The following is a 27,022-nucleotide window of genomic DNA, read 5'->3' as shown; positions in this document are numbered from 1 at the left end:
TGAAGCCACCTTAAATGAATAGCTTTTCGCCCTTATTTTCTTTTAATTAGTATATTGAGGACAGGCGATCGAACCCAGCCGGTTGGTCCAGCTACAGCTCTTATGATAGATTTGTCAAGACCAAATTCAGCAAACGCACAGTAAGTAAGCCAATGATAAATTAATGGTATCTTTCTATGTCCCTAGAGAAGGGACAAAAATGTAGGGAAAGTTAAGGCAACAACTTGCCTACCACCAAACCTCAGGCTTTCACAGCTTTCTACATTAAGAAGTAAACCCAGAGCGATCATTAAGCAGGGGAAAAAGAAAAAACAAAACAAAACAAAAAAAAAAAAAAACAGCCAACCCTCAAGGAAACTTGAAACACCTTGGGCGTGGCTTGGCCTCCGTGACTTTTAACCTGCAGATACCTGCTCCGGAACCAGGTGCTGGGCTCAAATTTCCTCTACTTCCGTCAGGACTCTGTAAAAGATGGAACAGAATACGCCACTTCCGGTCTTGTGTCCGCAGGCGACCGAGCGCTGAACTGAGGAAAGCTACTGTTGTCGCCGAGAGAATCCGGACCCGGCTGCACGCGCGTGGCCATGTGGAGGCTACTGACGCGCGCGCCCGCGTCGCTCCGGCGAATGCACTTTCCAGGTCAGAAAATCTGTTTGATCTTTTAAAAAGGCATCTCCCTGTTCTTCCTCCCCACATTCCAAAGTATATGCTTACTCCAATAGGACCTGCGCTTTCCTTCCTCCGCCTCCACTATGCGGATGCATGGGTCCTGGTCTTGTGCGGGAGACGGTGCTCCGTGATCCTAGTTGTTTCCTTGGGAACACATTTAGTGGAACTCGTACCCCCATACTTCTAGACACCTCTGCCAGGAGTGATCCGGAGTATAACAACAATGGTTTGATTTGTCTTTGTAGATTCTTGGGCAGCCCTTCCCACCTGTGCTGGTCTGAAGACGCTCCTCCCAGTTCCAACTTTTGAAAGTAAGTACCTATCATTTCCACTTTTTTTCCCCCTCTGATAAAAGATATCGTAGGTGTGCTTGTGCTTCCTCCCTCCATTGAGTGATTCAACAGATATATGTAAGGAAGGAGAACTGTGCTGCCAAGCAGTGTTCTGATAAGCATTAGAGGCAACGAAGTCCCTCGCTATTGCAAAGCAAGTAACTATTGGGTTAGTTCCCAGGCATCCTACCACTGATCTGTGTGGCCCATGATCTACCCAGTCCGCACTAACTGGGCATTTATTAGATTTTTTTATCTTCTCTCTAAATAATAGTACATATATGCAGACAGTTAGCAATAGTAACCAGGTGCACTGCAGTCCTGTAAATCTAACGTTAGTCTTTAATATACTAAAAACTCCCAAAATGCAAATGACCTGGACATCTGAGGGTCTTGTGGGCTGGAGCGATGGCTCAGCAGTTAATAACGTGTGTTGCTCTTGCAGAGAACCCAGGTTCAATTCTCAGAACCCACAGAATGGTTCATAACCATCTGTGATCCCAGCCTCAGGGATTCTACATCCTCTTCTGCACATCAATACATGCAGGCAAAACACTCATAAAATTCTGAATAAAGTGCTGTGTGCGCTTAGAAGTGCATACTGACTTCTAAAAGAAAGTGTTACCGGGTTTCACAGTAGCTGCCCATAGAAGTCAGAGGTGGGGGGTGGGGTTATAACCTGGAACACCAACTTTTAATGACACTGATAATCTGATGACTTCTTGAGGCTTCCTGTTTTGTTTATTTCTATCATGGAGCCGTTCTTTTTCATATTTTTTTTTTATCAATCACAATTGTTTTTCTCAAGTTCCCATATGGAGGGTAAAGATGTTAATAGACCAGAGAAATCCTAGTTTGTAAGTTTCCCAACAGAATTGAAGGACCTTTTTTCTACAGTATAGTATTCTGTGCCCCCATTAGAATATAGAGGAACAGTGGCCCCTTTTCTTCTTTTTTAAAAACATGCTTCTGGCTTTTATGTTTTAACTGGGTTAATTGTGAGATGTCTCTACACCTTAAGTTCCTCTTCTTTTTTTTTTTTTTTAAGATTTATTTTATTTATATGAGAACACTCTAGCTATCTCCAGATAATCCAGAAGAGGGCATCATATCCCATTACAGATGATTGTGAACAACTATGTGGTTTATGGGAATTAAACTCAGGACCTCTGGTAAAGCAGTCAGTGCTTTTAACCGCTGAGCCATCTCTCCAGCCCAAGTTCCTCTTCTTTAAAGTGGAGATTAGAATACTACCTGCCCAATTATGATTCTTGGCCTAGGTGAAAATTATATATGTTCTTGTTTTCATTTTTTTTATTTTTAATTACTTTTTCCTCTTATTTTGTATGCATGTACCTGTGTGGGTGCATATGTACCATGGCATATATGTGGAGGCCAAAGGACTACTTAGGAGAGTCAGTTCTGTCCTTCCACCATATGGGCCCTAAGGATCCAAGTCAGATAGGCAAGCAGTGCTTTGTACCAGTTGAGACATCTCATGGGCCCCTTGTTTTCAATTTATAAAACTTCACTTTGTATTTCCCCCCTTTGTCTGTTTAGTGTTGAAGCCCTAAAACATATAAAAGTTGCCCGGCATTGTAACACAACACTCATTCTAGTCCTTCTTACAGGTTCGAGGTTACACAGTGATCACGTGACACCCATTAAGACTCCCTCAACCCTCTGTATACATGTTATGGTTGTATAGCTAAGTCATCTTGTGAAACTCCTAACAGTGGGCTGTCTCTGACTCTTCTGACAGCTTTTGGGACCCTTTTCTTCATTCTGGGTTGCCTCATCCTGCCTTAATTCGACAGGAGGTGTAACTTGATTTTCCACATTTGGTTGATATTCACTGGAGGCCTGCCCTTTTCTGAATAGAAACAGGAATGAGCAGATTGAGACGGAGGTAGAGAGGAAACTACAGTTGGGATGTTTTTTAAAAAAGTCTCAAAATACCAAAGCTGCTTAGCGGTGAGTAAAGTAAATGTAGAACAGTCCCTACAGTGCTGAACATACAAAGGGGTAATGAGTGAATTTGGCTTAGAAACATTTGTGTAAGCATTGTTATGGCTGAAAGATTCCAGTATCACTAGAAACATCCACAGGCAAATAACGACCACTGGAATTATTATTCATTAGCCTAAGGCTTCCACTTGCTTGACGTGAATCTCCATAAGAGGAAGGAGGTCTTCTGAATAGCACGCTTTTATTTATTCACGGTTGTCTTTGCTCCTGCTAGATGTCTCCATCCCTGAAAGATCCAAACTTAAATTTGTTGAAAGAGTCCCACTTGTGCCAAAAGTAAGGAGAGAACCTAAAAATCTGAAGGACATACGAGGGCCTTCAGCTGAAGCCACTGACTTCACAGAAGGCAATTTTGCAATTTTGGTAAGTGATAAAAGAGATTAACGAAGTTTTCTTCTCTTTAGTCTCTTCTTCCATATTTAAAGTGCCACACCTACATGCCATAGTCCAACTGCTCTTTACACAGATGTAGATCGAAGCTACTGGGTTCGCAAGTAAACATGAGTTCTATGTCTTTCTTCAGTGTAAGGTTGAAAACAGGAGTCCCATTCTAGATGCTTGAGAGTTTGCTCTAAATTCTGTGTCTAAAAGCCCTGTGATAATGTACCCAACAAGCAGGTTGCCTATACTACAGGTATACACTGGGCAGGTAATGACAGAGGTTCAGATCCAGGTGAAATTGTGTTAACAGAAATCTAACAGGGTAATGTTAGATTTTTATCTTGCTATTCCAGAAACATTATAAGTTGTTTACAGCAGGATGTCCACTTACTATTTCAGAATGATTAAAACTATAGAGGTGGTAAGGAAGATTACTATAAAATCAGAGAGCAAAGGTGCTACCCCCTTCCCCCAGTTATAACAAGATCCTTTTCAAGCCTCTGGTAAAAATGAAGTATTAGAACAGCTGCTTCAGTACTTGTTTCTATAAAGTGGTTTCTGTGAAGATTAATGTCAGTGTCACACACGTGGATATGCTCTGGCACTTCTGGCAGCCAGAGTGATGTTTGCAAAGTCCTCTTCTCCGGCCTGCTCTGTACCCTAGAGTGCAGCTGCTGACCTCCCAGAACCTTATGTCCACTCTGCATTCCTCCTCCACCCCAGCTACACTGGTTCTCCTTAAACCCACCCAGCCCTTTGCTGTGGCAGGGCATTTACATCAATGTTTCTCTCCACCTTGGACTCTCCTGTTCTCTTCTGACTGGTTCCTAGGCTTCTCTCCTCAGCTTTCAGTGTCGTATCTGTAAAAGTCCTCCCTGGGCTCTCCCCACCCTTGCTGTCTTTTATTACTGTAGCCTAGGTGTTTCCTCCATATTACTAATTAGAACTTAGATGTTTATTTCTCATATGTATCATTAAAGCCAGTTACTATAAAAGAGAAGGCATGATAATAGACTCCATAACTTATAAATCCCCATGTTCTAATTTTTCTATTCATTTTTAGGCACTTGGAGGTGGTTATCTTCACTGGGGCCATTTTGAAATGATGCGCTTGACAATCAACCGATTTATGGATCCCAAGAACATGTTTGCCATATGGCGAGTGCCAGCCCCTTTCAAGCCCATCACTCGCAAAGGTGTTGGGCAGCGCATGGGGGGAGGTAAAGGTGCCATTGATCACTATGTGACACCTGTGAAGACTGGATGCCTCATAGTAGAGATGGGTGGACGCTGTGAATTTGAAGAGGTAAAGCGTGTCCTGAACCAGGTTGCCCACAAGTTGCCCTTTCCAGCAAAGGCCGTGAGCCGTAAGACTCTAGAAAAGATGCACCAAAATCAAAAAGAAAGAGAACTTAATAACCAGAATCCCTGGACCTTTGAGCGCATAGCCACTGCGAACATGTTTGGCATACGGAAATTCCTGAGCCCATATGACCTGACTCAGAAAGGGCGATATTGGGGCAAATTCTACATGCCCAAGCGCGTGTAGTGAAAACACAGGAACGTGACTCAGACTCATTGAGAATCCGCACCCTTACTTCCTTAGGGTCTTTGGTGGTTCTTGGATCTTAACTAAGCACATGAGTGAGTGACTTCTGAAACACTGTGTCGCCTGATTGGCTCTAATTAAAGTTCGAGTGTAATCTCAGGGTACAACTTCTCTTTGGTCAGTGTCAGTTGCTTAAAGGATTAAGGACAGTTCGACATAGCCAGCTGTCCCAGCACTCAGGAGGCAGAGACGGGTGGGTCTCATTTGAGTTCAAGGCCACTCACATCTACAAGCAAGACCCTGTCTCCACAAAGAAAAAAAAAAGGAACCTGGCATACCTCCAGAGCTGAGCTGAAATTAGTCTTTGCATGTCACAGCTCTGGAAATATAAATGTGTACACTACGTAGTCTATGATATTTTGCTCATTACAAATGCATTTTTTGGATAATAAGGATAAAAACGACAATACCTAGACTAGTAGGTTCAACAGATATTTTTTAATGCCCAGCTGCCCATCTTCTGTCAGTCACAGAAGGGGAAACATGGAGTATGACAAGCAATATACCATTTAGCAAAAGAACTGATAACAAAAGTTGAACCCCTTTTGGAGCTTCCTAGATCTGAAACTATGTAAGGAGAGGCATTTGGCTCCTCTGTCCCTTTCGGAGCTAATGTATATGGAACACACACATTATTGCTGGATAAAAGAGGGTCCCATGTGATCCAAAACTTCATGGTGCCAGCTTCATTTGTCCATAACAAGATTGATCAGTTTTTCTGAGGGAACCAGCATTCCTTATTCAAACTCAGGGAAATAGGAATGGATAGAAGTATAAACCGCTTGCTTTTGAAGGTGAGTAGAAAACTGCATACTGGTAAAACATTGCTTTTTAAAAAACAAGATCCAGCAAAGAACAGAAGCATTTCACTTACTTTCAAAAGTTAGACCCAGTTTTTCATTTATTTTTAATGAATGTAAGATATAATAGTCTCTAAGTAAATTATTTTTTAAAGTGAAGCACGATGACACCTAGAATTAGGAACGTGTTTAGACCAGTTTCTTACATGCCACTGACCTGCAGCTTCTGCTAACACAGACCTGGTAAGGACTGAAGCAGCAGCTTTATCCCCTGGCTTCTGTTACTCTGGATAACACAGTGTGCTGGTTTGGAAGCTGAGTTACAGTATAAACTTCTTTTGTTGGAAGGATGAATTTGCATTCAGAACCTCCATCCTGAGACCAACCATCATCTGACAAATGAGAGGCTACTGATGGAAATTTATACCACCAATAGAAACCCAACCTCTACTTAACCACCATCCCTCAAAACAAAACCTTTGAAGTGTATGGAATGGTAATAGGGGTGTTGCCGTATTTTTCCATACACCTCTGATTAATAATAAAGCATAATACTGATGATACTTTAAAGAGTTTAAAAGCCAAGCCCAAGTGCTCATCCATGAATGAAATCAAAGCTTGACTACAAGCAAGCAGATATCTGAAAGTGGCAGGCACTGTATGTGCTAAGCAGTAGGGACATGGTAGTGTTTGAGACAGGCATAGTATCTATCCTTAAACAATCTGTAAAGTAAAAACTATTTTTGGACCCTAAAGAAGGAAGCAGACATCTGGTGGGTTAAGAGTGCGCCCTAGAAGGGCCGTTAAGAATCAAAGGGAGTACCATGATCTGAGAGACTGCCTCAGATTTCAGTTAACACCCTGTGCAGTTGAGCCTGTTGTAATACCTGCCTCTTCACCAGCACCCTGGCCTTCAGGCTCCGAGTCTACACAGAGGGACCCTAAACAGGGACCCATTATGCCTCTCTAGCATGCAGGTCTGCCCTTTAAGGGCCATCTAAACCCACTGGATATTGCTGTGCTCCCTGTTCCTTCATCCCTGCCTTTCAATTCCATATTTTCATTAATTTGTTCACCCTTTCTGTAACATTTAATAAACAGTTGATTGGTGCCCTGTGTTGAAAGTTTCCTAATGAAAAGAGGCATAGCGGAGGAAGACTCTGAAGGGAAGACATGATGGCACCACAGAGGTGGAAGACTGGAGATACCTGTTGAGATCCCATCCGTGAGAGCAGAAGGAAGTAACAGAAAATGGAAAGACAAATCATATATTGTGCAGCATGGTGTTCATGGCCAGGGCATCACCTCTCCTCGGCAGGGGTGAGAAACTACTCTCAAAACTGCACAAGCTTGCCCTATCCTTAGGAGCAGGGGATTTTAAATCAAGTTCAATGCAAAAATAATTCTACTACCATTTCCAGATACAAGGGCTTAAGATTTTACAAGAGTTGGACATCCCTCACTGTTGAGAAGTATTATACTGCCAGGATCAGTCATGGGACATGGACTGCTTGCTACCTTATTTACCCATCCCCCTCACTAACTACCTACTCCCAGTTGTTCTTCACCTACTTCTCTGCAAAACATCCCTATTCCTTGGTTTTCTCTAACATTCAGCTATTCTAGTGCCCAGCCCTCACCTACCCCTTATTATGCAACCTGGTGACATACATCGAGAGCACCCAGAATACAAGTGTGTCAAGTAAGTGACAGCAGGCCAGGCCCTCCCCAGAAAGCTCACCTTTTCAGGCAAATATGCCCCCAATGGTAGAAGCCAAGATAATGGCAAGGATTATACAGCAGATCATGATCATGATCTTCTTCTGCTCGTCACAAGGAGAGAGAAATACATGAGAAATGGCATCACTGTGCAGAAACACATTCTGACAAAAAGGAGACAGATGGGACCGGACATGGAGGAGGGACAGAAAGGACAGGGAATACAGGAGGAAAATGGATGGATCTGGCTTGTGCAGACAATACTTCCAGGTTAGAGACGTAGAATCAGATTCACAAGGAGGTGTTGTGTCTTCTCTGCCTTCTGGATGGCATTCCAACAGATGTACTTTCTTCTAGAGCCACTGAGGGACAATTGCTTCTGAGGCACCAAGTCACCACATGGTGGCACCAAATCACCAAAACAATTTTGCAGAGAGATGGCCCCAGAGCAGTTTTGCAATCAATATAAAGTCATTTATTTTTAAATTAGCAATAAAATAATCAAGTTTACATTTAAAAATTTACAAACAACAAAAGCCCTTCACATGTAGCATTTCAAACTTTTAGCCCCTGACCTGAAGGAGGAAAGAAAAGGCCTTTACTAAGGGTTGTTTCCTCTCCTAGCTCGAGCCAGTCCTGCCAGACATCACAGCCATAGGGAGGAGGGCATCCCTACGGCTCCATCTTGAGTGCTGGTTGACTGAAGAGGTGCCTTTACAAAGGAAGCTCATAGGCAGTGCCCAGACTAGAGCACTCATCCCACAAAACACGTTAAATTAGGAGTTTAAATACCCCAAATCAGGGATACTGGCAGGGATCACCAAAGGTCTAAGGCTTACCACTGGGCTGCAATCACTAGCAAAGATTTCCAGGTTATTGCCTCCATGATAGGAATTACAGGGGACAAAAGAAAGCAGAAGAGCTGCTCTATAGACTCCCGAGTCTCCTGCCAGAGAAGAAAGATCACATGGACAGTATAAATAATATCAGACAGTTGGGAGATGTTCTCTGGCCAACCCTCTTGTAAGCAGCAGATGGAGGTAAATAACATTACACACTCACTATCTGCTATGCAGAAAACTTCAATGGGAATCACTTTAGTCCTTACTCCAAAGGTCTCATTTGATTCCCATGGCAGCAGCCATCCAGAAAACAAGCTTGATAGCAAGGGGAAAATCACATTTCTACAATGATTCACTGAGGTAAGCACATATTCCTTACCTGATTCTAGCTAAGCTCTATTTACCTTTGTCTCTTTCTTTCTTTCTTTTTGAGATCATAGTATCTTCTAGTTTTCCTACTTCCTGAGAGGCAGACAGTTATATAAATACCTCTCACATACACAGTTACAAAAGTACACCTGGAACACACAAATGACTGACATTTCCAGAGCCTGAGACAGTAGCACCTTGTCCCTGGACCAGTTGTAAATCCCTAGTTCTGTTTGGCCTCAAGGTAATGTCTTCACAAAGAGCAATTCTCTAACAGTGACTAACCAGTTTCCAAGACTCAGACATGGAAGTATGTTCTATGTCCTCAGTCTTTGCCAATGGTAGCTTCAGAGGACTTGTCACCCTGGTCTCTCTGAGTAAACAAGAGTGAATATAGAGAAAAATCAATGTGCCCCACAAGGTGAAGTTAGAGCTTAATTAAAAGGTGAATTTCAAAAAAGCCAACTTGTAAGACCAAAATGGCATCCATTAGTCTTTCATGTTTTCAGGACATCAGACTACAAACTAAAGATTGGTATCCTGCCAGCTAGGGACTCTGATCCAAGCCACACTACTGCTAAACTTAGAAGAAACCCTCTACTTTGTTAGTTACTCCCCTACAAAGTATATTCCGAGAGAATACTCCATGAGGTAGAAATACAGCACCCTGGCTGGTCTCACTGGGATTTTCCAAGTCACAAGGCATAACTGACACACCAACACACTGGGTTGCTTCACACGGTCCGGAGGAGGGTACTTCAGCTGCTAGGATGGGAGGTGTTTTGAGAACTCAGGACTGCACCGGGTAGATTAGACCCCTCCAGGGGTAGATTGTTTGCTGAGCCAGGTCCAAGGATGGTTACAAGGAAATAAAGGAACAGGTACCCCTCATTCTCAGGAAGGCCATTTAATCTTTGTTCCCATCTGGAGACAAGAGTGGTCAGGCCAAGCTGGAGTAAAATCTGGTTCTAAGAAAGGTAGGGAGAGGGGAAGCTGATCAGTATACAGAACAATGTTAAAGAACAAGGGGAATTAGCCACAACCCCAAATGTGGAGATCAAAGATCAGAAATGCCTACTAAAAAGAGCATACAGAAGTCAACACTAAATTGAAATAGCCCGGAGACAAGCCTAAGGCTGGACATGTGAAATACAAGAACTATTGTGAAAGAACTAAGAAAACCTCTAGGTCAGTGGCTCTCAGCCCTCCTAATGCTTTGACTTTTCATTGAGATAGTCAAGACTGAGCACAAAACTGAAACTTTATAAACAGAAGTCATCAAGGACTAGAATGATGGCAGGAGAAAGAGAAGGAGATCAGAAGAACCCAAGAGCTTGATTGCCTCAGCACTGTACCTCTCGAAGTTGAACACTTAAGATTTAATAATCTGACTTCCAGATCCCCAAGCCACATGGTCAGGGAAAAAGTGCACACTGTGACACACCTAGGTGGGGCTGAAGTAAAATGAAGGATGAGCCTCAGTGTGAACATGCAAGTCTGCATCAACCCTCAAAGAAGTCCACGCCTGTTACTTCAGTAATCTGGTTTCTGAATTATAGCAAGAGAATAGAAAAATAGGAATCTCATCACACTCAATGATAGCAAAATAATATAAACTCCAACACTGAGGAAATGCTAAATGTCCTTATGTTGAGAAATAGCTTTCAATAAGATTTTAGTAATAAAGAATGATCCTTATGATTTTCTAACTAGATAAAAGCACTATATAATTAATATAGTCTGAACTGTGCAAAACTAAGTGTGTGAGCCTGTCACATGTTAAGAAGAATAATACTACAGGGTAACTTTCACTTGTCTGTATCTTAAACACTTTTAAAAATAGCATTACTCTATTTTATCCAGAAAAAAAACAAAGTTCTTAAGGCTCAAGGACTATTAGATCATCTTTATCAAGTTCACCGTTATTAAGCCTAATTTACTGGCCAGCTGTATCTTAATAAATTTTGGTTGATAGCCTAGAGTTCACTGGACTTTGTACACAATGATAAACACTACTTACTTTACAAAAAGAAATTAAGATGTAGTAAAGCACTCTCCTAGGTCCACTATTAGCTGTGTAAATTTGACCCTTCTTTAAGATTTAAATTTTTCTTTTTTTAAGTGTTTCTCTCTGCCATGACTCAGCACTTTAAAATGTTATCAAGTACCTCATTCAAGAGCTAACATTCAGCCACAAACATAACTCTTAAAGCCTGAGACTGCAGTATAAAGCTTCAGTTCTACTGAAAAAGGACAAGGAATGCTAAGCCCAACATCCATGAAAGCCACTAAGAATTTAGAAGATGGCTCCCAGATTACATCCAACATCTACCCATGCCTCCTGGGTACAGACAGTCAGAATGAGGTACTAAATGTTCTAAGTGACAAGAAAGTAGAAACAAGCAATCAGGCTAAAAAAAAAAAAAAAATGGAAGACCTGACCCACATCCTGCAGCCAGAACCCACGAATGGGATTTTAAGGAATTTAAAGAATTAAGGCAACCAACAGTTTGAAAGCCTATTATGACAGTCATTAGGAAAGAGTAGAATGAAATCCCAGACGAATTCCTCAGGAGAAGCCAATCCAGAACCATTCATCTACTTACATTTCAGTGCAGCAGCCCCTTAGGCCACTCTTATTTCAGCCCAACGGACAATCCAATAATCAATGCTAAAATGCCCAGCAACACAACTACTATCACAATGATAATTATCAATTTCTGGAGAAAGGAATAAGAAATAAAAAATCATTATTACAAAAAAAGTAGTAGCAACTCATCAAAAATTTAGCCTTTCTCATCTCTTTTACAATGAAAAAGTAATCTCAACCCACATAAGAAGTATATATCTCTCTATAAAAATGTATTCATGGGTATTTTATATTTCTTAAATTTCTTCTTGCCTAGCACTGCCAGCAAATGGAAATGTGGAGCACCTACAGCTCTCCGCTCACACACTTGCATATGTGGACTCATGGCAATCAGTATCATGAGGTCTCCAAGCAGTACCTCATTTAAGTCTGCCTTTTCAATGGGGAGTATAAAGATAGCTGTAACACAGTTCTGATTACCAACTTGTATCTATCTGAATTCTTAAAAGCCCAGTTATACACCTCTGACTACATATACTGAATAGGTGTCCAAAATGCAATTCAGCATAGTTCAGATGAAAATCAACTTGTCAACTCCCACAATAATTGCACAAGCGATAGGTGCAGCTGGAAAAGAACAAACTACAGAAAGAAAATTGTAGAGTTCAAGAGAAACAAAGAACAAAAAAAGGCAGGGGCTGCCATAACTGGGCACCCATAGTCATTGAAGACAGAAGCTTCAACGTTCTTAAGCATAGGCCAGTAGGAAAGGTAGGCACAAAGATATGGTAGAACATACTAGTGGGGTGTGAATGCCAGGTCCACCCCCTATACTACTGAGTGGCCTGAGGCCAACTACTTATCCTCTGACCCTCAAATTACTTCATCTAGAAGGAGAGAAAAGAAGTGCTTCCATGAATGTGCAGTAACTTACGTAACAATTAGCAACTGTGCTAGGTTCAAGTTAGAAAAAAAGAATAGTGGATGTGGTTTCCAGAGTTCCAAGGAGCCACGTAATATGTTAAGGGTTCACAAGCCAAATTCAGGAGATTACTAACAAGATCTAGGCCATGTGGCCAGCCTACTGAGCTGTTCAAGTGTGGATTCTTGGGCCAAAAGCATGTGACAGCCAGATCCATGCACAGAACCCTGGGGAGGAAGGAAGTCTAGGAAAGGCTCTAAGGTAGGAAGAGACTAAGTCTAGGACAGAGACAAAAGACATGGGCTCATGATCAGGGTATAAAGGTAACAAAGGATAGGAAGAGAAGGTACAACAAACAGAGACTGAGGCGCTCACCCTCCGGGCTTCACTCTGATACTTGACCGCCTTTTTGGTATCTGCCACAGCACGTTCCACAAAGCCCACTGACTGGTCCATGTTGTTCTCAATACGGTCAATCATGGCTCCCTTTCCCCAGATGCAAGATGTGGTAGCAACAGAAACAGACAGGAAGAGAGAAAAGAAAAAGCGCAGTAGCAAACAAAATGGACTCTCTTGTCTGAAGACAGAAGGAAAACCTCACCTTTCGAGCCTGACCCTGATACTTCATGGCTCTTTTAGTTTCATCCCGTGCCTTCTCCACATGGTCCACCGTGTGCATGACATTCAACTCTATGTTATCTAACATCTCACCCTGAAAAGAAGACACAAGTCACACCTGTTAACCCCACCCTACAAAAGCCCAGCTAATGTGGGAAGGACTATACAGTCTTCAGTGCGAAGGCATATACAGAAACCTTAGAGCACAGCCTTCTGTACAGCAAACTTTCCCATTTCACATGTGATAACATACAATTCCCCAGTCCTTTGCAGTGGTCACTCATTCAATAACTATTCAATAACTATTGGATTACTCCTTGACTAATTATACCAAGCAGTTTTTCTAGATGCTCAGTAACTACATGTAAATATATATACACAAACACACTCTCCCACAGTTTTCTTTAATTTTCTTATTTTTTTAAACATATAGGGATGAACCAAAATAAGAAAGCCTCATATTTTTAGACTATCACCAGGATGCTAGCCTGTTATTAACCATTCAAACCCAAACCAAGTTCATTCAGCCTAAGCCAGGTTTACTCACTACTGTGAAATAGTGCCTGGTACATAAAAGGTATTCAGTAATGACATCAAGTTAGCAACAGTAGAAAGTACTTAAATCCTTCAAGATAAATCACCAAGCCCCTTAAGCACGGGTGTTGGGTCTACCCATGCTATTTATTGGTTGAATCTTCCCCACTAGACACCCATCTTTTAATAAGATTCCTGATCGTTTCCTGGCTTTTACTTCCTGTCAAGGAAGTTTGGTCACCCCAGTTACTTCCTGGGAATCTAAAAGTGAGAATTCCTCTTACCCACCTAGACCTTTGTCATCCCCACCCTTTTGCCATAGGACTCTCAAGAGACACAGCAAGGCACTTACCATCACTTGAAACTCAAACCAGATCCTCAGCAAGGCAGTGTGATGGGAAAAAAGAAAAGTGGGAATGGGGGGATTGAGAGAGGGGTCTCGAAGGCCAGAAAGGGGAATGGAAGGAGAGTGCCAAAGGGCAAAGAACTCATGAAAAACTGGTTAGCCAGTGCGCAGGCTTCAACTACATTCTGTGGTCTAACCACCAAGCAAGCATGCCCAGTTCTGTCCCAGTGGCTGACAGCTGGGAGTTCCTGATGAAAGCTGCTTAGCACTGTGACCCTGCATGACACCTAACTTTATCCCAAGAACTGGGGACCAACAACCTGACAGAAATGAATGCCATATGCAAGCAATATCGAATTCTACTCCCATCCCTAGGGATGAACTATAAAAACTGTAAGTGGTTCAAGTGTTTCTATATTCTTTCACTAAAATATTCTTTTCATAAGAAATCCTTCGATCATGTCTTCTGTTGATTCTTAGCAAAAGGTACCAAAATGCTCAAGAAAAGTGTAAAAGCAAAACTGGAAAAAATAACTAATTTGCTTTTAATTTCCATGGTGAATTACAGGAAAAGAAAAGGCTTTCAGTAAAATAGTTCAGATCAGTAGACTGTCAAGGCATTGCCAATAAGACCTCCTTTTTATGTTTTTAGGGAGGTGAGTCTGAGGAAGCCCACCCTGTATTAGAAGATAACCTTGAGCCCTGACCCTCCTGCTCCCACCTCCTAAGCACTGGGATTACAGGTGTATCCCGCCATGCTTGGTTTATGCAGACCTGGGCCAGAAGATAGCTTGGGCCCAAGGCCTTGTGAATGCTAGGCAGGCATCCTACACTGAACTACACATTCCCCAGGCAAAAAGCCCATGTCTTTAATTTTTAAAAGGGAAGGAACACAGTGATTATTGGCTAAGCAAACTGGGTTATGTCATGACATATGAAACTTCACTACTAACTGGAATCACTGTGAAGTACAAGCAAGAATAACAAGACTGAGGTGGCTCAAGGGGCCAGCACTTGATAAGTAAGAATGCACACCTCTGCCTCTGACACTAGAATCCTGTTGCCCCAGGAGGAACATTCTCTGTCCCCCGCCCAGCCTGACGTCCAAAATGCCCTTTGTGGTTCTGAAGGAAATGTCTGCTTGTCTACGTGCCCGCTACCTGATTCTCCACCAGCATGGCGATGTCCATAAACATGTCATGGAGCTCCTTGATGCTGCTCTCCAGCCTCACGATGTCCTTGTGCCGACCCTCAATCTCGCTGAGGGCTTGCTTGGAAATCTGGGAGTCAATGATCTACAACAGGTCCCAGACAGACAGGCTGTCAACCACCCTAGTAACAGACTGGCCCCTGCACAGCCCTCAGAGTCCACATAGGTTCCCTCCCCCCAAAGAGCTGCAAGTGCAGCCCACATGGGCTCATCCCTGTCCACTGAAGTGAGTGCCTTGGCCACTCACCCCAGAAGTGAAGATGGCTGGGTTGCCACTCTCCAACATTTCTTCCAGCTCCTCATCTGTTGTCTTCTTGCCAGCTTTGTAACAAAGGAAATACATGAAATATAAGCTTAAAGTACTATTCCACTTACAATTTCCTACCAAACACCTCCCCCAACAACTTCCCAACTCTTCTGACTTCTCTCGCTTTCAATCTTTAACATTATCAGCAATAATCTTCATTCTAAACACATACTCCAGATCAGACTGCTTATTAGTCCAACCACCATACCACAGAGCCCAAGAGCCTCATGACAGTGCACAATTTGTGGGAAGCCCTCCTTCAACCCTACACTGCAGTTTCAAACACACCCTCCTTCCAACCCTGGACAACTTGCCACTTCTAAACAAACACATCTGCGTTTCCTTGATAGCATCTTTGTTCACACAGCTTCTCTCACTTGAAGCCATGTGCCTTGTAGGGACTACTCTTCCATATCACTAAATTCCTAAACAATACAGTTTTATTAATGTTTTGATTCCTCACAGCAACTAGCACTACATCTTTTTTCATAAATGTACTTTTTCATTTAACAGCAAAATGGTAATGAGTTCTCAGGAGGCCAACTATTTAGTGGGTTCCCTTAAAGGTAAGGGAAGTGCTGGATGGATCCCATAAACAATAAAATTCCTTGGCTCAATAAATGTGTCACTTTTCAATGTAGGATACCATATTACAGATATATCAATCAATAGCATCTGCTCTGTGTTTGAGAGTCAAATAGAATAAAGAAAGCACAAGCAGCAGGGTCATTGTTGCTTCTCCCAGGACTCAGGATGGACAACCACATAGCAGGAAAAGGTGGAGACAGACACTGGCCCAACTTCAAACACATACTAATTTCAAGCTGCCGTTGGATGCGCCCTTTGCTGCGTTCACGGAAGTCCACCTGTGCCTCATTGTACTTTGTCATCACCTCCACAAACTTCCGGGAGAGGACGGAGTGCTATGGAGACAATGTTAAATGAGTAGACCCCCCAGGAGGCCATGTAAAACTATCCCACCTTGACACAGCCTAGTCTGCAGTAGTCCTAGGCTTGGAACCAAAAGACCAAAATGCAAACCCCTACTTTGTTAAGCTAGTTTGGTGCTGTGGGACACATCCACTGAACTTTCAATGTGTAATCTCCATTACTCATTTCTTGCTTTACTGAACTAATGTAATATTTTTTAGTCAAAAACAGAATTACTGAGAACCTGAGAGTAGCATTTTCCACCATAACCTTGGCTAAAGTTCTCAACTATGATTCCCATAAGCAGTGCCTGCCAATGTTCCTTCGGGTCACATGCCAAATGACAACCTCAAGGTTTCTTGCTTACAAATAAACAGTTTCTCTCAACAGACTTAATAATAACTTTTATTCCTTGCCTACCTCACAGCATCAAGCCTACTTATTCCTCTGTTTACCAAACATACTACTACCATGTAAATTCAGACTAAATCATCACGAAAGCCTAACTAGGGAGCTCCTAGCCTCTTCCCCACTCGTATCCAAAGGGCTAGCATATGACCCTAGACGCTGTGTAGACTGAAACAAATGACTGGCAGCTACTGGATCAGCTGCAAATGCTCCCGTCTAGTATTTGAAGACCTTTGGAGTGTGGCATTACATTATCAGCTGGAAATTTAGTACTGCTACCCAACAACACACTCTTTTCTCAAGGTAGGGTATTCCCATTTTATCTGTCCTGAATTCATCCCAATGCTGCCACCACCATCTTCATACCACTGCCACCAACACCACTCTCTGTTGCTGCCAACACTGCACACACACACACACACACACACACACACACACACACACACACACACACACACACACACCACACCAGCACTCCTGCTCACCCAAGGCCACCGCCAATTCGCTGTGAGATCTTTCAGTGATGTGAGGACCACAGATTCGATTATACCTCTTACATTGATTTCCTGCTATACAGTATTTACTGCACCACTTAAACATCATGACAGATTCCTCCCTCATTTTTTTCCTGTTGTTTTTGTTTTTTAATGTTCTCACACTATATTTCTGGCAGGATATCCTTGAAGACTCAGAAGTCCTCTTGCCTTAGCCTCGAAAGTGTTGGGATTATATGAGGCAGCCACCATGCCCAGGTTCTCATAGGACAAGAAACATGTTTTTGATGACTCCAAACTTGGTGACTCTAACAATTGTTAGAAGAAAGACATAACTTTCTTTGCCTATAAAACAAAGCAGTGTTGAAGGTGTGTCTGAAGAGTCTAGGGGAGCTACGGGAGCACTTTAGGGGCTTCCTTTAGAATGTGAGAGAAGGCCAAAGGGGAACAATGGGCCCTGGCCACTGCTTTAGCCTAGATGGTTCCCCTTTCCAGTTCCTCAAACTGAGTTCCAATACAATAGAATTTTTTTTTTAAATGCACATGGTAAAAAAATAATTTTTATAAAGTGGTGAAAATAGTTGTTAAACCAGAAACAAAGGTACCTGGGACTTTCGTATCCGAAGGTCTGCTGATGACCGGACCTCGTCTTCCTCAATATGCTTCTCCATGCCTGCAGTGAGAGGGTTATTCTAGCAACACATCTGTCCTTCCTTCTACAAAGCACCCTATTCTATACGGACCTGCTTAGCCATCCTCACACACAGAGGCTATGAAGATGGATGACAACAGGGAGATCCAATAACAAAAGATCAGTGTCCACCCCCACAAGCTACACACTTAAGACCTCAGCAACACAACTAATAGTTCTGTTCAGGCCATCAAGGGACTGACACTTAAATCCCTACCCTGCCATGGACTAGCTGTGTAACTCTTTCAACCATCTGTCCTCTTGTTTATAAAATGGAAAAAGTAGCAACAGAGGCTGGGCAGCATTGGTGTGAAATGCTTCGAGTCAGGAGTGTTTCGGATTTTGTCAAAATTGAAATATCTAAAAAAAATGGAATATGTGCATATACATAATGTTAGGGATGGCTCACAGGACTCATTTGTTTTTCATATATATCTTAGAGCCTAGAGATAATTTAGAACTACATTTTTAGTGTACTTGTGAGGCTTAGTATGACGCTTTCTACTTACAGTGTCATATAAATGTCAGAAAGTTCCAGATTTTGGAATATTTTGAATTTGGAAACTTTGGATTAAGTATGCTCAACCTGAACCTCTTTAAAATACCAATGCAAAGATTGAACAAGCGGCTTAACAAGGAGGCGGTCACATTAACATTATTTTTGGAAGCTGCCTTCCCCTCACTATCCATTAAAATAACTGTTAAACTTTATTGGAGAAGGAAGAAATAATACTGATTTCCTCTCTGACCAATAGCACATACTCGGCAAGTACTTTGACAGGAATAGGGATTACAGCTGCAAAACTAAGCAAGAGTTGGAGATCCCCAGGAGGATTAAATCTATGACAGTGACGTTGCTGAACACTGTGCTCCAAAACCAGGGAGGGAAGCAGGAATGAGAAGGTATAGACAAAGAAATGTCTGCTGACTGAATGACAGACCCTGCACCTATGTCTCTACAGTTACCTCTCAAATGTACATAGGTGCTGAGAAAGCAGCAGGAGAGAACTGAAGGACTAAGCTAAATAACAACGACAGTGGTGGGAAACACATAATAACTTTCACTTCCTAACTTCGGTGCTGGGCATTTTTAACTACAGTGAGAATTTAAGAGGTGATGAATGTCTAAGGATACAGAAGGTCAGTCCAGGGACAGTGCCCTAGACTCCAGTAAAAATAAGCCAAATGATGTCACTCCTGTTGGGGTGACTGGCGGGTGAGAGGTGAGCCCTCAGAGGTTGTATCTGGCTGTGGTGGAGACTGGCTTATTTCTGTGTTCTCTTCTTACTCTTCAGTTTGTTCCGGACGTTGTTGGCCCTTTTCTTGATCTCAGTTGTGAGCTGTTCAAGGTCATCTTTGGTTTCTGGGTAAACATAAGAGGCAGGCTCAGTTACAAAAGACAGCAAACTGCTCTGCGAGATAGATCAGTCAGCAGATGAGGCAGAGGCTCTCAGATGCCCTCTGCCACCAGTGTTCATCTCAATGTGCTTTTTAGAATCTACCACTGCAGTCAGTCACAAAGAATTTTTTTTCTTTTAAAGCATTTTTAGACTAAGGAAATAACAGTGGTAGATTACATGCTTAGCATGCACCAAGCCCTGGGTACAATCTCTCATATCCAAAATAAAATTATTAATTTACTAAATTAAAAGACATATTTTGGTACCCTATTCCAGACCTAAAGAACCAAATACAGGGTTAGAGCATAGGATTTTCTTTTTAAAACAAGCCTCCTCAATCCAAGTCATGCTTTTAGAGGAATTAACTTGTTTACCATGTGAGCTCAATCTCAGGAGATAGGAGAGGATTCCATGGAAGTTCTGAGGAAAAGAAATTTCAACCAAAGCCCATTAATTTACATAAGGCACGTGTGTATGATGCACCTACTACACTCCCAGAGCTGTCGCAGCTGATGCATGCGCGGAGCACTCGGGTGGGAATATGGAGCAAAGTTAACAATAACCATGCATTCCAGAATTAGTCTTTGGAACCTCCACTCTTGTGACTGAGTGAGAACTTAAGGGACCAGAGAGAAGATATAAACTCAGCAGTCAAGGGGCAGAGCCTGGCAGGGGATACGGAGGGAGTTCATCTGAAGTCTTGATATGTAGCACAAGGTATGGCTTTAGTTCTGAGGAAGATGTGCATGGGATGGTTATGGAGAAACCCTAGCACAGCCTCAAGGAACTTGGAAGAGCCCCTAAGGGCATAAGGGCAGAGATAGTAGAACTGAGTCTCAACAAAAACTATAGGTTAGCAAATGGTAAAAATAAATAAATAGATGAGAGAGAGAGAGAGAGAGAGAGAGAGAGAGAGAGAGAGAGAGAGAGAGAATATGCCAGTCAAAAAAGTCTGTAGCTTAGCTAGGTAGCAAAGGAGACTAAGAGCAGGAATCCCAAGGAGAAGGAATGATATATAAAGAGTGTGAGGGAACAAGTAATGTTTGAAGACTTGCCAGAGGTTAATGTGAATAAAGTCAGCAGGGTGGGCAGTGGTGGCAGAGGAAACGTAGAAAGGAAGGTGGGAACATGACGGGACAATTCCCATATGCTCTGCATACAATTCCCATATGTATTCTGGTTTTAGCCCTCAGGAACTAGAAAGCAAGTGAACAGTCACTTTTCTTAGGAACATAAATATAGTGCTAAACTGTATTCACCAAATATAGAACAAAAGTTTGCCTCGACAGCAGTAACGCATGCAAGGTAAAAGACAGGGGCACTTACGTGAACCATTCCAGAATACCTCATAAAAATGAAAAATAAATGTACTTGATCTGGTAGGATTTTGGAAGGGAGCCTGAAAATGTACTTCAGTCAGAAGAATGCAAACCAAGACACAAAGCTGGGATGGAGCTTGGGGAATGTGAGGATCAGTAAGAGGCAATGCTAGTCAGGAGAGGTACAAGCTGCAAAGTAGAAGAGGCTGGCCAATGGTTTGAGCAGGACTACGAAGAGAAGAGCTGGTAGACACTGGGACTAAGAGCTTAGGAGACAAAGAGAGAGGGAGAGAGGTGATATGTGATATCATATGTATATTAGCACAAGGGAATGTGTATGCTCCCATGCTTTTCCCAGAGCAGAGGAAAACAAGCCTGTCTCAGCCCCAACGCCAAGGGTCAATACAGTAACTCAACTCAGTCAACACTCACTTGGCTCTGGAATCGGTGCAGAGAGAATGATACTGTAGAGTTTCTTAGCTTCCTCCACATGCTCTGAGATCTTGTCGATGTTGAGCCGTGTTTCCTCAATCTATAATCAGAAAGACAACAGCCTTGATGGTGATCAAAGAGGGAAAATATGTCCACTCCTGAAAGGAATGCTTAGCACAGCTTCCTGCTGCAAGCTGTCTACCTTCTGTGTTTGTAGAAGAGCATTAAAAAAAGTCTTCAGCTGCCCAGGGAGTGCCATCTCCATTGTCCAGTAAATTAGTCCATAAAGAACAGTCATTAAAAGCCACAGTCCTCCTCCCCTCCACACTCACCTTGGGGAAATCGGTGGAGACAACCAGAAGTAACTGCAAACAGTATAAGGAAGATTCTTTGGCCCCAAAGTGAGAGTAGAAGAGAATGAGGATAGGGCAAGGAGGAAGGGAAAGTTGAAGAGAACAGAGCAAAAATAGAAAATGAAAACCAAAGAAAAGTGAGAGAGAAGAAAGACAGACGAAGAAGACAGGGTCTGAGGAAAATCAAAAAACTCAGCAAGGCCATCTCAGAACACAGCCAGGCTCCTCCTGGACACATGTTTCTGCGAACCAACACTTACAAGCTAACCCCAACACTGATCAGAACCTGGAATTACAGCCTTGGGCCATTTCTGCACATGTGAAGCTTCCTGTCTGCACAGGAGTGTGCCATAAAGCACTCTGGCTCATGACAGAACATCAGAGGACACTGTTGCACGAGCACTAAGTGTACCTCAGCTCCCTCCACAGGAACCAACTTCCTGGACACCATGGGCCCTGAAGCAGATCACAGTAGGGACAACAGATACAGAACTCTGAGACTTCAGCACCCAATGTTCCTATCTGCCCCATTCCAAAGGGAAGAGGACATTAGCACTGCAACAATTAACCAACAAGGGCCTTGTCATTGACACAGTACAGTCTTAACGTACAGAATGCAGATTCAAAACACAGGTGGTTTCCAGCGTCCCTGTTCTCCAATGCATGGGTCACATCTTTTTAAAAACCTAATCACAGTGCCCCCAAAAAATAAAAATAAAAACAGCAAAGATCAAGCTTGACCTTTCTATCCTTCACACTAGCATTTTTGCCACTCAAAGGACTTTTCCACCCTCTATTAATATGCTGGCTTGGATGTACCATAGCTTATTAATGTAATCATATTAGAGTACAAACATGTATAACTACTCAAATATTTATACAGCAGTTTAATAGCTGACCAAAACATTTAAGAGTATATTAGTGGGGTTGGGGGTTTAGCTCAGCGGTAGAGCGCTTGCCTAGCAAGCACAAGGCCCTGGGTTCGGTCCCCAGCTCCGGAAAAAAAAAAAAAAAGAGTATATTAGTATTGTTATGCATATTAGAAAGCTAAAGTTTAATAAGTTATAGGTCCTACCAGGTGTGATCACATATGTTACTGCCTGTGAACACTGGTGGTCTCTAAAGCACCCGTCTCTGCCCTTCCTCTGTCTCTCCTTGAGCTTTGAGTCAGTTTTTTCTGGAAAATGTTCATCTTCCTGAAGGATGAATTTCTGAATTTCTGTCTTGGTGACAGTTCCCTGTGATTTCCTCCTGTGCATTCACCCGATCATCAAAGAATCATCAGGTGGGGAAAAGCTCTGTAGGAACTGATAAGTACTCAATCTTAAAAGCCTGTGCTGGACATTACCCCACAGTATCATATATTTAGTCAATGCTTGGCCCTTTGCAGTAATTTTGTGAGGCCACCATCACTGTGTCCTTTCATACAAAAGAATTGAAGCAGAGGCTTCAAACCAACCTTCAAACGAGTGGAAACTAAGGTTTGAACCAAGCATCCAGACCCTGTCTCCTCACCCAGGTAAGGACCACAGTGGAAGACTCCTTCTTTTATTAAGCTCACGTGCATTCATTTGCTGTACATCAAGTTAATGTTCATGTCCAACCAATATCCTGTAAGACTGGTTCTGCAAAGCCAGGAACAGTTGCTCATGCCTGTAGACCCAGCATTGATGGGCAGCATTGACTGAAAGCACTGGCCAGCAAGACCAGTCAAAACTGTGAGTTTCTGGTTCAGTGAGAGCCCCTGCCTGAAGACTACAGTAAGCAGAGAGTGACAGAGGACTGCACTCACATCCTGCGGACTTATACATGCATGTTCATGGATACACGCTCATATGTACACGTACACATGAGTGGGGGGGAGCACTGGTTACAGCAGCATTTTGCAGCAGAGATCAGGTTGTGCCTTACTGCTCTGTCGGAAAACTCCCTATCAGAAGCTTTTCATACAGTGAACAGAACATTGCTGACGGGTTGAAAATAACCAAAAATGAGTTTTTCAAATCACCACTAAATTCAAGGCTAATTCATCTCCAGTGCCTTTTTACCATATATTGATTTTCAGACTGTATATCAATGATCTGTCAGCAATGTGAGACTCTAGATGATATAATTAAAAAAAACAACAGCAAGCAGAGCAGTTCAGGGTTCAGCTCTACCTCTTAGCAGTTTTATGACCTTGAACAAGCTTACACCACATCAAGTACATAAGGAATGTTAAATACTAAATACAAACAGCAACAATAACCTCCCTTTATCATATGCCAGGCACTCTGCTACACCTTTAAAGGTATGTCTCATTTACTCCTACAGCAATTCTAGAGTCCTCAATAGCCATTTACAGAAACCTAAAGATATGAGGTCACTACTCTTGATGGGAGGTGCTGCCAATTAGAATGACCACATAATACTAACCAGGCTCATCTAACTGAAAGGAGGAAGTTGTTTTTGTCTTTTTCCTTTTCCAGACATATTTATATACATGTGTTTGCAAGTGTATGAGCACATATGGGTGTGTCTTAGGATTTTATTGCTATAAAGAGATACCATGACTAAGGCAACTCTTATAAAGGCAACCATTTAACTATGATTGGCCTACACTTTCAGAAGTCCAGTCCATTATAATCATGAGAAGAAGCATGGTATTGTACAGACAGACTTGGTGCTGGAGGAGTCAAGAGTTCTACATCTTGTATACACGCACGCACACATACACACACACACACACGCACGCACACGCACGCACACACAAAATCTTAAAGCCCCACCTCTACAATGACACACTTACTACTAAGGCTATACCTCCTCCAGTAAGCCCACACATCCTAATAGTGCCACTTCCCATAGGCCAAGCATATTCAAACCACCACAGGGTACAAATGCACATGTGTGAGCATGTGTGGAAGCCTGGGATTGATGTCAGGAATCTCTTCAATCCCTAAAACACCTTATTCATTGAGGCAGGGTCACTAAGTCAAATTTTGTGTTAATGGATATAATGGTTATTCCTGGTTAACAACTTGACTACATCTGTAATGAACTACAATCCAGAATTGGAGAGCTCACCTGTGATCCAGATTGAGGCTGGAAAACACAGGTTTCTGACCTGGATCTTGGCATGAAGATCTTGAGGCATAATAGCTAAGAAAAGCTTAGGCCCAAGCAAGGTAGTATACAACTTTGATCCCAGGAGACTAAGGCAAGAAGATCTCTGAGTTCAAAGTCAGTCTTACAGAGCAAGTTCCAGGACAGCCAAGCTCGGGCAGTGAGGGAGTTAGAAAACAGAAAGTTGATGATAATGTGATAGAAAAAGGGGATCATGTTCCAGCCCCAGCAAGCAGCAGAGAGTGGAGTCGGGGTAAAGAGTCTGGAGAGTGAAAGGTAGGGAAACTACTGTCAGGATGTAAAATTTGAGAGAAAAAAAAAGCAAAATAAAATAATAAAAAAATTAATCTCTGCCTCTCCTAAACCCCCAAGTCCCTAACGAGTTTTATTAAGACTTAGTGTTCCAGCTTCTTTTTATGAGTGAAAAGAATGACCTCAGAGATGTGCTCACCAATAAGAACAAGTTTTGTAAGACAGTATTCTCAAGTCAACTAAGTTGAAACACTAATCTTCTCCAATCAGAATGTCAACCATAAAAGAACACAGTGAATAAGGAGATACAGTGTTAATGGCAATACAGTTAGTATAGCTACTATGGAAATCAGTGTGGAGTTTCCTCAAACAACTAAAATCAGACCCTTGTTTATGACCCTGCTGCATCATTCCTACAAATACACCTGAAGGAAATGATGTCAGCACACAGCAGAGACATGGCACGCCCATGTTTACTGTTGCAATATTCACAATTACCAAGATATAGAATCAGCCCAAGTATCTGTGAGGTGATAAATGGATTTAAAATGTGTGCATATAAGAACATTATTGAGACAAAAAGAGTAAAATATTGTCATTTGTAGGAAAGTGGATGGAGGTTATCATGTGAAGGGGGAAATATGTTAAAACAGTCTCAGAAAGGCAACTAGGTAGATTTTCTCTCACACAGAATTTATACACACACCAAGCACACACACAGACATGAAAGGTGAGTCAGTATTAAGAACTTAAGAGAGGGAACACAGTAGAAAGCAAGGGCACACAGTAAGGACAGTGGCGTCAAGCAGGGCACAGTATACACATATATGACATATAAATCTGCTAATCTGTATAATATACACATCTGTAATGTAATTCCCAGCAATAAAGAGCAAAGTGCAGAAAAGGCGGTGGGAAAGACAGGTCGAAAACAAACTGCCAAGTGCCTAGCCAAAGCCCCCTGCCTCACTAACTGAAGAGTCTAGAAATCGGAAGCTTGCCTACCCCTACAATACCCTGCTCAAAGAGTTAACAAGTTCTTAACCCGCTGGATTTGACACTAATGCCTAGATTTCCACATTACAATTACTTTGAAAGGTCCCAGCTCTAACAGAACTCAAGCCCAAACAGCAAATCCCTGCACTTCAAGTCCCTCTGTATCTCCTACTGTTCTGTCTACACACACCCTTACCTAACCCCACCCCGACCCCTGCCCCAGCCTAGCTCTGGAAAACTTTGGGTGTTAAGTGAAGATCACTTCAAATGTTAGGGTTGTGTTTCTCATCTCAGACTACTTGATAGACCTCATGGTACCAAACACAGGGTCACTCTGTAAATGTCTGTTCAATGAATGTATGGCTACACAATTCAAGAAATAAGCATGCTTGCAGCTGTGAGAAATGGTCCAGTTGGTAAAGCATTTTGTCTTATAAACTTAAGAAGCTGAATTCAATTCCCAAAACGCAGATAAAAACACAAGGTATAGAATCCTAGCACTGGAAAGGCAGGGACCCCTTTCTCTAAGGCCCCTGGACCCCTGACCAGCCAGTTTAGCCTAACGGGTGAGTTGTATGCCAGTGAACAAACATAGCTCAAAAGAGACGGATTTCCCTGAGGCTGAGACTGGAGGTTGTCCTTCAGTCTCGCCACACACATGCACACATATGCATAACACCAGAGAGAGAGAGAGAGAGAGAGAGAGAGAGAGAGAGAGAGGCTTCATATTCACAGCAAAACAGTCTCCTTCCCAGAATGACCTGAATGTTGTACCCCGACAAATGCACACACCGACTCTAATGTAAAGGTATTTGAATGTAGGCTTTTGTAGGTTACTAAGTCATGAAGGTGGATCCCTTCATGTGAATAGAATTAGTTGTCTTTGCTCTTTCCATTTTGTGAGGCTATAAGAAGCTGAAGTGCTCTGTAATCTAGAAAGACTTCCAAAAGCCATGCAGGAGGAATGACAAATGGATTTAAAATTCATGAAAGGCAGCCCATGCGTGAGCCTTGGTGTGGCACAGCCTTGAGAACTATGTGTGCTGAGGACTTCATGCTGTTATGAGTTCTGCTCTGCTTGCTGCCTCACTTACATCTTAATCTAAGAATTATATGAAAACTTTAAGGGGGCTTCCAGTCCCTCACTGGGCAGTATCCCTGGCATTCGCAATTCTAAGGCTTGATCTCTTTCAGGCATTGCTGCTGGAGCAGTTTACGACCACCCTACAGAAGAATTTAGAGATACAGATTGTCAACAATCTTAGAAAATATTTGGAAAAATAAAGTTGTTAGTGAAGCTAAGTTGAGATGTTTTTATTACTGGCTCTGATATAAAAATTCTTAGGGAGCAATCTGAAGTTCAGAA

The 27,022-nt window shown here is 42.4% G+C and overlaps 2 protein-coding genes across 8 annotated transcripts in view; one reads left to right on the top strand and one right to left on the bottom strand.

The window, feature by feature from the left end:
- The first annotated feature begins 477 nt into the window (after positions 1-477).
- On the top strand, positions 478-6,929 carry Mrpl16 (mitochondrial ribosomal protein L16). Its single transcript, XM_032891657.1, has 4 exons — positions 478-639; positions 915-980; positions 3,244-3,392; positions 4,474-6,929. Exons 1-4 carry the CDS (start codon positions 585-587, stop codon positions 4,957-4,959), a joined length of 756 nt encoding a protein of 251 aa, XP_032747548.1. The 5' UTR covers positions 478-584; the 3' UTR covers positions 4,960-6,929.
- The window catches only part of Stx3 (syntaxin 3), a 47,545-nt gene continuing 25,961 nt past the window's right edge, over positions 5,439-27,022 (bottom strand). Inside the window, exons 3-12 of one of the 7 annotated variants that reach the window (XM_032891654.1) lie at positions 20,951-21,050; positions 19,574-19,619; positions 19,088-19,162; positions 17,714-17,781; positions 16,091-16,199; positions 15,217-15,290; positions 14,920-15,054; positions 12,637-12,747; positions 7,561-7,642; positions 5,439-7,042 (exon numbers count right to left, since the gene is read on the bottom strand). In XM_032891654.1, the coding sequence (XP_032747545.1) occupies positions 7,565-7,642; positions 12,637-12,747; positions 14,920-15,054; positions 15,217-15,290; positions 16,091-16,199; positions 17,714-17,781; positions 19,088-19,162; positions 19,574-19,619; positions 20,951-21,050 (796 nt within the window). In that variant the 3' untranslated portion in view covers positions 5,439-7,042; positions 7,561-7,564. The other 6 variants (XM_032891653.1, XM_032891652.1, XM_032891651.1 and 3 more) reach the window with 6 other exon arrangements.

Source organism: Rattus rattus, chromosome 2, assembly GCF_011064425.1.
Source record: "Rattus rattus isolate New Zealand chromosome 2, Rrattus_CSIRO_v1, whole genome shotgun sequence".
Classification (NCBI taxonomy): Eukaryota; Metazoa; Chordata; class Mammalia; order Rodentia; family Muridae; genus Rattus; species Rattus rattus.
Note: the sequence above shows the minus strand (reverse complement) of the source record. Positions and strands in the feature narration are given on the sequence as shown.